The sequence below is a fragment of the Neovison vison genome, chromosome 6 (assembly GCF_020171115.1).
Source record: "Neovison vison isolate M4711 chromosome 6, ASM_NN_V1, whole genome shotgun sequence".
NCBI classification, from domain to species: domain Eukaryota; kingdom Metazoa; phylum Chordata; class Mammalia; order Carnivora; family Mustelidae; genus Neogale; species Neogale vison.
In genome coordinates, this window is record NC_058096.1 from 121,400,019 (window position 1) to 121,412,173 (window position 12,155).

At 55.8% G+C, this 12,155-nt stretch overlaps 1 protein-coding gene across 2 annotated transcripts in view; it reads left to right on the forward strand.

Moving 5' to 3' along the window:
* The window catches only part of ADCY5 (adenylate cyclase 5), a 148,116-nt gene that overhangs the window by 95,988 nt on the left and 39,973 nt on the right, over positions 1 to 12,155 (forward strand). The window contains exons 4-7 of one of the 2 annotated variants that reach the window (XM_044252198.1): positions 6,301 to 6,412; positions 7,987 to 8,114; positions 9,825 to 9,983; positions 10,916 to 11,057. In XM_044252198.1, the coding sequence (XP_044108133.1) occupies positions 6,301 to 6,412; positions 7,987 to 8,114; positions 9,825 to 9,983; positions 10,916 to 11,057 (541 nt within the window). The remainder of the gene's footprint in view (positions 1 to 6,300; positions 6,413 to 7,986; positions 8,115 to 9,824; positions 9,984 to 10,915; positions 11,058 to 12,155) is intronic. The other variant, XM_044252199.1, reaches the window with a different exon arrangement.

Below are 12,155 nucleotides of genomic sequence, written 5' to 3' on the forward strand. Positions count from 1 at the left end.
CTTTCCTCTTAAACAACCAGTTAATTCATTACCTTACTTGTGATTAAATAGACATGATATAAAACAGGCCATTTTGACCTTTCCCATCATTGTGCAACCACCATCACCATCTGTCTCCAGATTTTTTTCACCTTGCAAAACCGAGATCCTGTCCCTGTGAAACGACTCCCCATTCCTCTCCTTTCACCCCCCGGCCCCGGGCAACCACCCTTCCACACTATGCCTGTGACTTTGACTACTCCGGGTACCTCATGGCCGTGGAATCCTACAGTACATGTTCTTTTGCGGCGGGCTTATTTCAGTCAGCATAACGTGGTCAAGGCTCGTCCATGTGGTAGTGTGGGCCGGGATTTCCTTCCTTTTCCAGGCCGCCTAGTACTCCGTGGTGTGTGTACGCCACAGCCTGTTTATCCATTCATCCGCCGAATTGGGCTATTGTGAATGATTCTGCTGTGAACATGGGTGCCCAGGTCCCTCCTTGAGTCCCTCCTTTCAGTTCTTTTGGGTGTATACCTAGAAGAGAAATTGCTACATTCTAATTTTTTAAGGGAGTCCACTGTGTTTTCCATAGCGACTGGCCATTTCGCCTCTCCACCTTGCCCGAGGTGGTTTTTTCACCTCCTTGTATGGACATGGGTCTTCACAAGAGACCCGAGTTTGTCCTTGGACACGGAATGGGGATCCGTGGGGAATGGAGCTGGCAGCCAGTTAGGACTTGTTATTTTAGCTCTTTGGATTCAAAACTGGGGGCTTTGGGGGTAGAGGGGAAGGCAGAGAAGTTAAGGTGAAGAGACACCAACCCACTGAATGTATCAGGCTAGGCCTTGGAAATTCTGATCCTAATAAGAATTCAGAATAAGAAGAATTATCCCAGGGCGCCTGGGTGGCTCAGTGGGTTAAGCCGCTGCCTTTGGCTCAGGTCATGATCTCAGGGTCCTGGGATCGAGTCCCGCATCGGGCTCTCTGCTCAGCAGGGAGCCTGCTTCCTCCTCTCTCTCTCTGCCTGCCTCTCTGCCTACTTGTAATCTCTCTCTGTCAAATAAATAAATAAAATCTTAAAAAAAAAATTATTATCCTGGGTTGGGTAGATCAGAAAAGACATCATGAAGATGGAAGGGTTAGAATCATATCTTAGAAGAACATAATTAGTTTTCAATCTTTCTCGTTCTACAAAGGATGTGTTTTCTTTGTAGAAAATTAGGAACTAATAATACAGAGAAGACAGTAGAAATCACCACGAGCTCATCACTGAGAGGTCACTGACTACTGCTCAGTCTTGGTGCAACCCTTTACCTTTTGTGGGCGTCTCCTGTGGGCCACATTGCCCCAGCTCTTGCAAGGCTTTCTGAACACAAAGTCTGTAAGTGCGATGGGAGGTCCACTCTCTGGGCGGTGAGAGTAGGATTTGGTGGGCAGAAACAGGACCAGGGGATCAGGGGTTGGAAGAGGGTCTGCAGGAGGCCCTGAGGCTGGTAAGAAGGATTCCAGGACATCTGTGGACCCCAGACCCACTGGATCCAATCCCGAGAGTCAAGCCAGTCATGGGGCCCTTCAGCTTTCAGAAGGAAGGTGGCCCGTTGCCACGAGAGTGGAGGGGGCATGGCTGTCCAGGGTGGAATGGGTACCCATATCCAGTGTTCAGCATTCTCTCAGTGGCCTCTCCCCTTTGCCTCTCCCAGTCTGTCCCTCAGAAGGTTCTCTGGCTGCTCCTTGTCCAGACGCCCTGCTCTAATTATTTCGCAAACCCCCCCGCCTTGGAAAATGCCCAGTCATCTGGTGTCCGTTGTCAGCCAGGTGTTGGTGTGAGCAGCCTGACTGCCCCGTTCGCCAAGCGCGTGCAGTGACCCACCGCTCCTCCTTTATCGTACTGGGGGCCTGGACCCAGGTGGTATGGCTTGGAGCACACAGAGGGCAAGCTGCAGGGGTAGACCCCTCCCCAGGCTATGCTCCTAGGGCCTCCAGGGCATATTCTGCCCTGCTTCCCTAAAACCTTCAGCTCCCGCTAGGCCCAGATTCTGAGAGTTGGGCTGAGACCTTGCCATATTCCCTTCCTGCCCTTGCCCGATGACCTCTGTTTCCCCAGACCCCCACGCCCCCTGGGCTGGCCTCGACAGACGGTTTGCCTCCCAGCATTTCCTGAGTCCCCTCCGTGTACAGTGCCGAGAAATGCAGGTCCAAGAAGCGGGTCCTTGGTGCTGCCGGAGAAGGTGCTGCCTTCCGCCCAGACTGTGAGGAGAGGTCTGTGTCTGGGTGCCCCAGGGGCTGCTGGGCATGGCTTCTGTTCAGGGGCAGGGTCAGACCCTAACATCTTTGTCAGGTCACAGCGCCTGCAGGTGCAAGAGGGAAAAACGGCAGGGAGAGGTGCCTCCCCAAGAACGCGTGTGGAGAAGCTGGGCCGAATGCGGCGGAATGCTGAAAGGCCTGTTGTGGTCACTGGGCTGCCTCGGGGCCTGGCCGCTCTGGCCTGCAGAGGAGAAGGCGGGCGGCCGCAAGGGATGGATGGCTGGGCTCAGGGAGGAGTGCGCCACCACGGTGGGCCGGCCCAGCTTCCACATACCCTCTACCCCCACTGCCCCTGCTGCCCCCACTGCCAGGGCCTAAGCGCATTGCCAAGCTGAGCTCTGAAGTGGGAGCTGATGGATGGAAGAGGACCTTGATGCCTCTCTGGGCCCGGCATGCTTGGAAGACGGCCTTCAGGGTCACCCAAGAGCCGATCAGGAAATCTTGCTGGGGGAACAGACTGTCTGCAGCTGGGCAAACCTCAAAAACACAGGCGCTTCCTGAGTGACAGCCATGGAGGGGAACCCTGCACCGAGGCGATAGCAGAGGCGTGTGACTTCCCTCTGATAGGAGGTGGGGGGATGTAGAGGAGGCGGACTTTTCGTGAATGTGTAGGACAGGCCGCAGGGTAGCAGAGCTGAGACCTTGGAGACCCTGTCCAAGCCTCTGCGCAAGGGAGCAACCCGCTCTGGGCCCTGCTCGGAGCCGCTCCTCTCTAGTGGGCTGGTGGCTTTGTCTCGCCCCAGCTCATCTGCCGGCAGCCTGTGCCCCCCAGACTCCTCCCGCCGAGGAGGGGCTGTGAAGAGCAGATCCCAGCAGGTGGAGGGGTCTCCGGCTCTCTCGGCCCCCCGGAGGCCTTTCACACACCACCGTTGTTTCCCACGCCTCCTGGCATGGACTGGGAAGCCACTCACGGCCTCTGTAACTGTTCTGCCGTTCATCCCATGGACCTAGGCCCTGGGCCCCACAGACTCCTCTCTCAGGTGACTTAGCTTGGGACTCTAAGAGGCCCCATGGGGTTGAAGGAGGAGCTGCTGAGGTGACCGGTCTTGCCTCTTGCTTGCTTTGAAAGGGTGACTATTCTCTTCCATTCAACAAACATACATTAGAACATTGGGTTGAACTGGGTTCCTCTAAAACATATGTTGGAAGTCCTGACCCTTGGTCCTTGTGAATGTGGAAATAGAGTCTTTGCAGATGAAATCAGGTTCAGATGCTAGAGTAGGGTGGGCCCCTAATCCAATATAAGGGGGGACCTCCTGAGAAGAGGAAAATGCTGTATGAAGACCTGGATACGCAGGGACAGTGCCGCGGGAAGTCAGAGACCGAGTTGGGAATAACACAGCCGCCAGCCCCACAATGCCAAGCGTGGACACCCCCCACTGGCAACTAAGGAGAGGCAAGGAAGGCTTCTGCCCAGAGCCTCAGAGGCAGGACATTCCGCTGACAGCTGGCCGCTGATGCTGTGTAGCGTTGGACTTAGCATGGAGTAGCCACGGGTGTGGTATCTGCTGGCTTTGCATTCAAGATACTGCTCCAGCCCGGTGGATGTTTCTTAACTCTGGAGCCATGGTTCTTGACCCCAACCTGAACTAGCTCTGGATTCTTGAGAGCTAAAGAAGAATTTCCAGAACATCTATGTGATGGCGCTTTTCCACAGACTGGGAGAGACCTTTCTCTAGTTCCTGAGTGGAACGGGCCAGTTGCCTGCAAGACTGACCGGCGGAGAAGCGGCAGCTGGGTGGAGAGGGGGCTCTAGTTAGTTAGGGGGCTGAGGTCAGCATCAGGGGCATGGCAGCCTTCCCTCCCCTGCTCCTCTTACCACACATGCTGACGCAAGGCACTCCCCGTGTACTCCCCTTGGAGGGGGTTGCTGAGCCCATGTGCCTGGTCAGACCCCAGGCATCGAAGGCTGCTGGAGACTCCCGACCACCTCGCACCATCTGTGCCCTGCCCCCCTAGCTGCCTGCTGAGGAACAGCTTGTCTGCTTTCCCGAGCTCTGTGGCCAGCCGGGGCAGTGTCTCTCCTCTCCACTCCTCCTCCTCAGCTTTTCTTCTTTCCCCTCATTTGGCCTGTCTGTCTGCCCCTTCCCTCGTGTGGGCTGGCAGACAGCTCCTGAGGGTGCCCCCCTCCTGATGGAGTCCCGGACGCCATGTGTGGTGACCCGTACCAGCCCCTCCGGCTCCCTCTGCCCCTTTCACAATGCCGGACCCCTGAATTACGCTCATATTTACTTAAGATGGCTCTGGGGCCAACAGCTTCCTATTTATGGGTTCAGCTCCTGGGCTGTGAAGCCAGGTTGCCTGTGTAGCCTTGGGCACAGGACACATCCTCTGTGTTTTCCTTCATTTTCTCGCCTGTAAAGGGGGGGTATTGATCTCATAGGGTGGTTGTGGTGTTCAAGTGAGTTCATACACATAAGGGCACAGGACAGTGTCCAGTTGTTTTAAAAGGCAGGTTTTATTACCAGCCAGATGTGCGAAGGCAAAGAGGTGAGGAGACAACTGCCATTGGGAAGATTGTTACTCATCCTGGGAGAAGTGAGCACGTCGCCCCCGCGCCGTGGGGGCCCCTGGGGAAGTGCTGCGGTGGTGGGTCCGGAGGCAGAGCGAGAGGGCTTTGAGGATGAGACTTTGTTGGGGTTTCTGCGGGAAGGAATGGATAAGCAGGCTTGGGATAGGCTAGTTGGAACCATTTCAGTGGGCTCTGTGGTGCAGGGACCGTCCCGAGTCTGGTACCCATCCCTGGGGTGATTAGGGCAGGAGAGTCATGGCCTGAGCGTGAGAGCCTAGCTGGGCTATGGGGCGCTGGATGCTAAGGCAAGCTGTTGGACAATCTCTGAGACCCGACTGGCCTGGAACTGACAGGCTCCCCAGGGTCAGTGAGGTCCCAGGTATCAAACATCAGAATAGAAAGACAGGCTTAATGCACCAATGCATATTTTCCAGATAGAATGACAAAATATGCTTGTTCTACATTCCTCATTTTAAAAAGGAAGGCTGTCTGGGGCTTCAGGAGCCTTGTGGTATAGTGGGAAGAACACGGACCTTGGAGAAGGAGCCCCCCATGCTGCTGTCGGCAGCTTCTTCCCGGGGGCTCAGCCGCCTCGTCCGTGAGAAGGAGACCCCAAGCCTTTGCTGCGGGGCTGCGTGGAGGACTCAGTGAGAAGACAGTCTGCAGGCTCCCAGCCCTGAGCCAGCCCATCTCAGTACATGAGGGTTATTACGTTTCTGTGTCTACTTAAAGAAAAAACTCCAGTAGCCCTTCCACACTCCAGCTCTGGGGCCTCACCTCTAGTGGTGTACTGTGAAAGAAAAGGAAGACGGCTTCGGTCTCCAGAACACAAGCCACAGACACAGACAGAAGACCCACAATAACCACCGTGGGGACCGGCTGCTGCATTTGACTCCGAGCCTGGGGATGAGGCTGCCGTTGCTGGCAGGGACGAGTTGGAGGCTTCCGGACGTTTGCTGGCTGTGTCTTCCTCTCTGTCTCTCCTCCCCGAGCCTCTTTAGTCTGTCCCTTCTAGAGACTCCCTAGGGATGGAGGGCTTGGGCCCGAAACCCTATCTGTGGGGCTGGGAAGTGAGACCTTAGTGGGATTGACACTAGGGCCTGGAACACTTTCTAAGCCCATGAATCAAAGGCCACAGCTACCTTAAAGGGCCTGTTCAGGAGTCACATAGGGCAGGCCCAAGAGGGGACAGAACTGGGGGTGGGGGTGCGCAGGGCCCTGTCTTCGGTAACTCAGGCAGATGCACACTCCCAGGCCTCATATGCCTCTGCCCCAGCCCCACCCCCACCACCATCCTGGGTGGGAGTGAGGGCACGATGAGAGCATAGAGTTGTCTCCTGGGCAGCATGGAGAGGCCAGCTCCCTCCACTCTCCAGGGCCAGGGACCCTTGATGCCCTCCCCAGCAGCCATTTGGAGCCCCCCATCCCCAGGACTCTTGCTGGCCAGCAGCTGCGTCCCCTGTCCTTCCTCCCTCACAGGGGTCTTCCTCCACCTGTCTCCCCAGCATCCTGTTTGCCGACATCGAGGGCTTCACCAGCCTGGCATCCCAGTGCACTGCCCAGGAGCTGGTCATGACCCTCAACGAGCTCTTCGCCCGCTTTGACAAGCTGGCTGCGGTGAGTCACTCTCCCTGCCGTCCCCGGCACCTGGGACCCGTGCCAGAGCCAGAAGGTTGGCTCCATCTGGGCCGCCCAAGGGAGAGCGCTATGGCCAAGGCCCTGTGAGCCCCAGGGACGGGCCCTGGGCCAGCATGTGCCCTGCTGGGCAGGGGGTAGGATGCACGCACTGTGGCTGTATTTCCTCACACCTCACACAGTTGGATGTGTCTTTGTATGTCGGTGATCATGAGGGAGCAAGAGAGTGAGCCTTCCACCTGAGGAAGGGCGTGGGAAAGCCTGCAGGTGACGCTGCCCAGGCCCCTGAGGAATTTCTGTTTGGTGGGGCAGATTCAGTGCCCCTAGAGCCATTTTCTTGGGGAGCTCGGCCAGAGTGGTAAGAGAATGAGTCTGAATCCCAAATGGCCTGCAGACAGCTATGTACCACCCCCCAGAGGCTTCCAGAAAGAGGACTCTGTGCTGTTCAGACAAATTGGAAGTAGCATCCCAGGCCATGGAGCGGTAAATGACATATTCGCTCATTCAGTCCCTGTTTATACTGTCATCCTCTCCAGCTTTTGTGTCTTTGAGTGATGTTCCGGACCTCTGTTGAGTCATTTTATGTCAGGGCTGCCCGCTGCAATGTCCACCAGCAGGCGGACATGTTTCCTTTTGCCATCAGACCATTTATGAGAGCCTGGTGCTGGTCAGAGGGGTGCCAGGGCTTCCACGGTTATTAGATGGTGGGTCTGACACTGGCTTGGTGGTTTTTATCCCCTGACCATGGATGAGGGGAACTGGATATATGCTGGGCCGTCAGGCATTGGACGGGCCTTAAATGAGAATCCAGGCCACTCAGACATTTGAGTCCCAGTGTCCTACTTCATGAAGTAACCTCTAGTGGCCAGACTTGGAGAGCTGAGAATTGGTGACTGGTGACATCCCATCCGAGTCCGAGTTCTGGCTCAGTGGTGACCTGCTGGGCGACCCCCGTTGTGCGTGGTTACTCTCCTCAGGAGCAGCAGTGGGCAGGACTTCAGCTCTGGAGGGTGGGGAGGTCTTAGTCCTCACATGCTTGCTGGTTAGCAGCGTGCTGTTTGGTCAAATCTCAGACAGGCTGAGGGGCAGGCAAGCTTTGGTTAAGTCTCATTCCTGCTTCAGTCTTTTTGTAAAAGAAGGAGAATCAGAAAACTTCTCATAGAGCCTTAGGCCAAGGTCCAGAGCATTCTCAGGGCCTGGGAGTAGAAGCAGGGACACCGACTCTCAACCTGGGACCTTCCTCGAATTGAGAAGTCTGCCCTCTTTGCTCCCACATCGGACCCACTGCACTCTTCTTGGGTCTCAGCAGTGACCATGAAAGTGAGTTCCTGAGCCTAGGGAGGCTGGAATGCTTGAGGGCTGCTCAGCTGGGCCTCCATCCCCCTCTCAGCTCCTGATAAGCCTGTCCTGGGGCTGGGGCCATGCATCTGTCTGTGCTCGCTGCCCTAAAAGGCAAGTTATTCCAGGCATGGGGTGAATCTGTTTGCTTCCCGTTTCTTTCCCTCCCACTTCTCTTTCCTACTATTTTTAATTTTTAAAATTAATTTGCTTTCCAGGAGAATCACTGTTTACGTATTAAGATCCTGGGGGATTGCTATTACTGTGTCTCTGGGCTGCCGGAAGCGAGGGCTGACCATGCCCACTGCTGCGTGGAGATGGGCATGGACATGATTGAGGCCATCTCGTAAGTGCCTGTCTGGGAGGGGACCATCCCACAGCCTGAGGACCTGATGTTGGAGAGTTGATTAGTGCCTCCCGGCTTAGAGCCTTCTCCTAGGCTTCTTCTGTCCACAGCAGCCCGGAAGCTTTTCCCAGAGGAGCGTGTCCTAGGAAGGGAGAGCTCTGCAGACTCTGGGGTAGTGGGAGGTGTGGCACCAGCTCTGCAGGCGAGGAGGACAAGCTGGCCATCATGCCGTGCCCTGTGCCTCCCTCCCTCACCTCTCAGGGCCCATGGCCACCCAGCCCCATTTCTTCCCAGGCGAGAGAGGTTGGATGCATGGAGGTTAAACATCTCCCCAGGGTAATACAACATGCCAGGTGGATGCAAATGCAGGTGTCCCCATTTAAGAAAATCCATCCTTCATGGGAGCAATAGCAAGAAGGATCTTTGGCCAGTTCTCAGTCACTGCCAGCCAGAGAAGGAGCCCTCGTTATTAAAGATGTGGAGATAATCCAAACTTAGGCTCAGTAACTTGGAGCTTCCAAAGCAGCCTGGCTAGGGGCAAAGGAAGAGCCACCGTGGACAAGGTCAGGGGCAGAGCAGCTGTCCAGGAAGGTGGCCGGGTCCCTTCAGTTTGGCGGAGCCTTTTTGGGCAGTGTTTGCTGAGTGCCCTTGTATGCCGCCCAGTCATGCAGAGCGGACGGCATCAGGTGAAGAGGGCAGACTGAGATGGGGGCAGGAGGCGCATTTGTTTCTGTTGGGAGGACCAGGAGAGGCTTCATGCAGGACGTGGTCCGGGAGTTAAGCCAGAAAGGTGGAATGAGATACTAGCAACCCAAGCAAGGGTCCTGAGGCACTGCGGATGGAAGGCACATTCCAGCAGGGACAAGAGAAATGATGAATGACATAACTCTTCCCTGCATTGGTGTTCACCACTCGCTGCCTGGCGGGGAGGAGGGCAAGCCTCCAGGGCTGGTCCAAGTCAAGCTGCCGGCCCGCCACTGGCTGAGTGGGCCTATACCAGGGTATCTGAGAGCATGCAGGTCCCCAAAGAGTACACACCGTGTAACCCCCTGCCCCGCCCCAAGCTCCTGCACCCTCTTCTGCAGACCTCGGGCCTCAGACGTATGCCCAGAGCAGTATAGCTCCTGTCACAACCTGCAGCCCATGGAGGGGTCCCCCATGTCCCGGGGACGCCCTCAGCCCTGGCCTGTGGTGGGAAGTGGTGCTACTTTGAGCACATGGAACCTCCCCAGTCAGTTAACCACCTTGCTCAGCACGTCATTAATATCCAAGAAGCAGCAATGGAGACAACTCTGAGCATTACACAAACGGGGTTTGCAGCGGCTCTAACTTCCCTGTTTGGCTCAAGTGGACACTAACAGCATTTGCATCCTCAGAATGCAGTTGAATTGACTGAGGGTAGCGAAGGCCCAAGGTGCCTTCCTGGGGAAGCAGTGGGGTCTTGATGGGAGTGTGAGGCACTGTGCCCCCTTGTGGCCACACTGGGAAGCGACGCCTCCCTGCTTGGAGCTGCAGAGTACCAGGGCCCAGCCCCTGCCCACCTCAGGTGAAACAGTCTCAGACTCTGGGTTTGGGCTGGACCAGAGAGAAGTGACTCTTTGACCCCTGCACCTTCTGTCACACCCCCGATCCCGTGCCTTCCAGCCTTGCCCCCACTCTGTGCGCCTGGTCCCTGACCCTCTCCTAGCCTTACCCCTGCTCCATCCCCAGGTTGGTCCGGGAGGTGACAGGGGTGAACGTGAACATGCGCGTGGGAATTCACAGCGGGCGAGTACACTGCGGTGTCCTTGGTCTCAGGAAGTGGCAGTTCGACGTCTGGTCTAATGACGTCACGCTGGCCAACCACATGGAAGCTGGAGGCAAGGCAGGGTGAGTGAGGGTCCAGACTTAACTTCCCCAGCCCACCCCCATCTGGGGGTCTGGGGGTCTGGGGGTCTGCCCATCCTGGGGTGGGCAGGATGGGGTAACTTGCAACTCTGGGTTGGCAGAATTTAAGTAAAAATTCTGCTCCTTAACAAATGACTTGCTCCATACCAGGGCAAGTTGTAGGGACCATCCTCTCAACCTTTGCCCAGAACTTCACCCAGAAGATATTTGCATAAAACAGGGCCACTTGTTGTGCACCGGGATAGGTGGGGTAGAGTTCTGGAGGCCGGAGGAACCATGGGTAATTTCGGAGTAGCCAGGACAGAAAGGAAGTGGGACATGGGTTGGCTTGGATGGCTGAGCAGGATTGACAGGTGAGGAAGATGAGTGAGGTGGGGAGAGAGCCAGTCCCAGGAACTGAGGTGAGGACAGGCACAGGTAGAGGAAACATGGTGTTTCCAAGGAATGGAAGTAGAGCCGGTGACCTATTAGGGACCTGCAGGAGAAACAGTGCCTGTAATAAAAGGGCCTCTGTGTGTGGTTGGGGGATCTGGGCTCAGGCCTCTTCTCAGCTGGGGCCACTGCCAGCTTCAGAGCAGGTTAGCAAAGTTTGTGGGACCGAGGCTGTGTCCTCCTCATGAGCCAGTGATGTCTTCCGCTATGACAGTGCTACAACCTAAGTGGGATATGATATGCTCAGGGTGAACATGAGCTCAGAAGGGGCCTCCCGGAGCCACTGTGACGATGACAGAGGAGGGATAGAGCACACTGAGATCGAGGTCGGGATCTAGGCTGGGGTTAACGTTTGAGCCAAAGTGCTGGGCTCTGGGATCTGACCTGTGACAGAGTCGGTCACAGAGTGGTTCTGCATGGGGGCTAGAGGTCTGAAGTCACGTTCTCTGCCCTCCTCTCCCCGCGTCCCTCCCCACCTGCAGGCGTATCCACATCACCAAGGCCACACTCAACTACCTGAATGGGGACTACGAGGTGGAGCCGGGCTGTGGGGGCGAGCGCAACGCCTACCTCAAGGAGCACAGTATCGAGACCTTCCTCATCCTGCGCTGTACCCAGAAGCGGGTCGGCCGGGGAGGGGGCTGAGGGCTGGGGGGCCGGGTGGGGCGGAGAGAACCCGGGGGCAGGGGGCGGGGGCTGTGGGGACTTGTTCTTCTAGGGAGGATTGTTTCACAGCATCCCCTCCCTTCTCTTCTCGCTCTCTCCTTGAGTCCGGGCATGAACTCCTCACGCATTGTGGTTCCTGAGTCGGGGAAGCTCGTGGGCATTACAGAGGGCTTGCAAAGGCCAACAGCAAAGCAACAGTGTTTTAATTTTGTCTCCCGTTGCAGAAATGCAACAGGCCTCAAATCAGTTAGCCAAAGCACAGCCACAGGCCAGGCATGGAAATGAAACAGCAGGGACTCCGTCCACCATCTACTCTCTGTCCAACCATTGGTTTCGTGTCCATCCTGCTCCTTGTCTGTTGCCTGGACCAGGTGGATATTGGGCCATTTTCTGCCGCTATGTGTCCTGACTGTCTCTGCCGTCTGTCCCGACACATCTTTGTTTCTCTGGAGGATCTCCGTCCTTTCCAGGGTTTCACCTTCTAGTCCTTTTCGCCTCCCTCCCTTTGTCCCAGCCCACACTTGCCCAAATATAAAACTGAATTATTAGCAGACTTCGGCGTTCTATTTTTAATAGTGTCATGTTCCATGTTCTTAATTTTTAAAAAGCGAACAAAGAGAACATTTTCTATTTCTCCCTAGATTAAAAAACCCTTTACCAATGAATCTTTCCATTGAATTGACCTGTTGGTCAGTAACCTTTAGTAGAGAAAAGTTTCCCTCTTTCTTTTGTAAGAAGTTAGATGAAGGATAAAACTAAGCTGGGAGGAAAGTCCAGAGAAAGTCTTGGGTGACCCCAAAGGTACATTTGGGGGCTCCTTGGGGGCAAGTGTCCACCCTGACAAGGACATCACTGGGGGGGACCTCATTTCCCACAGCAGGACAGGAGCTGCGTCGGGTTCCCCATAGAACACAGAGAAGGATGGGAGGATTTTTGAACATTTGCTCGCTCTTTGATTAGAGTATAAGTGAACTGACTTCCTCCCAGCCCCTCCACACCCTCCCCTCTGTCAGGGTGACAAGGTCTTCAGGCCCTGCTTCCTGCCCCACTCAGGCT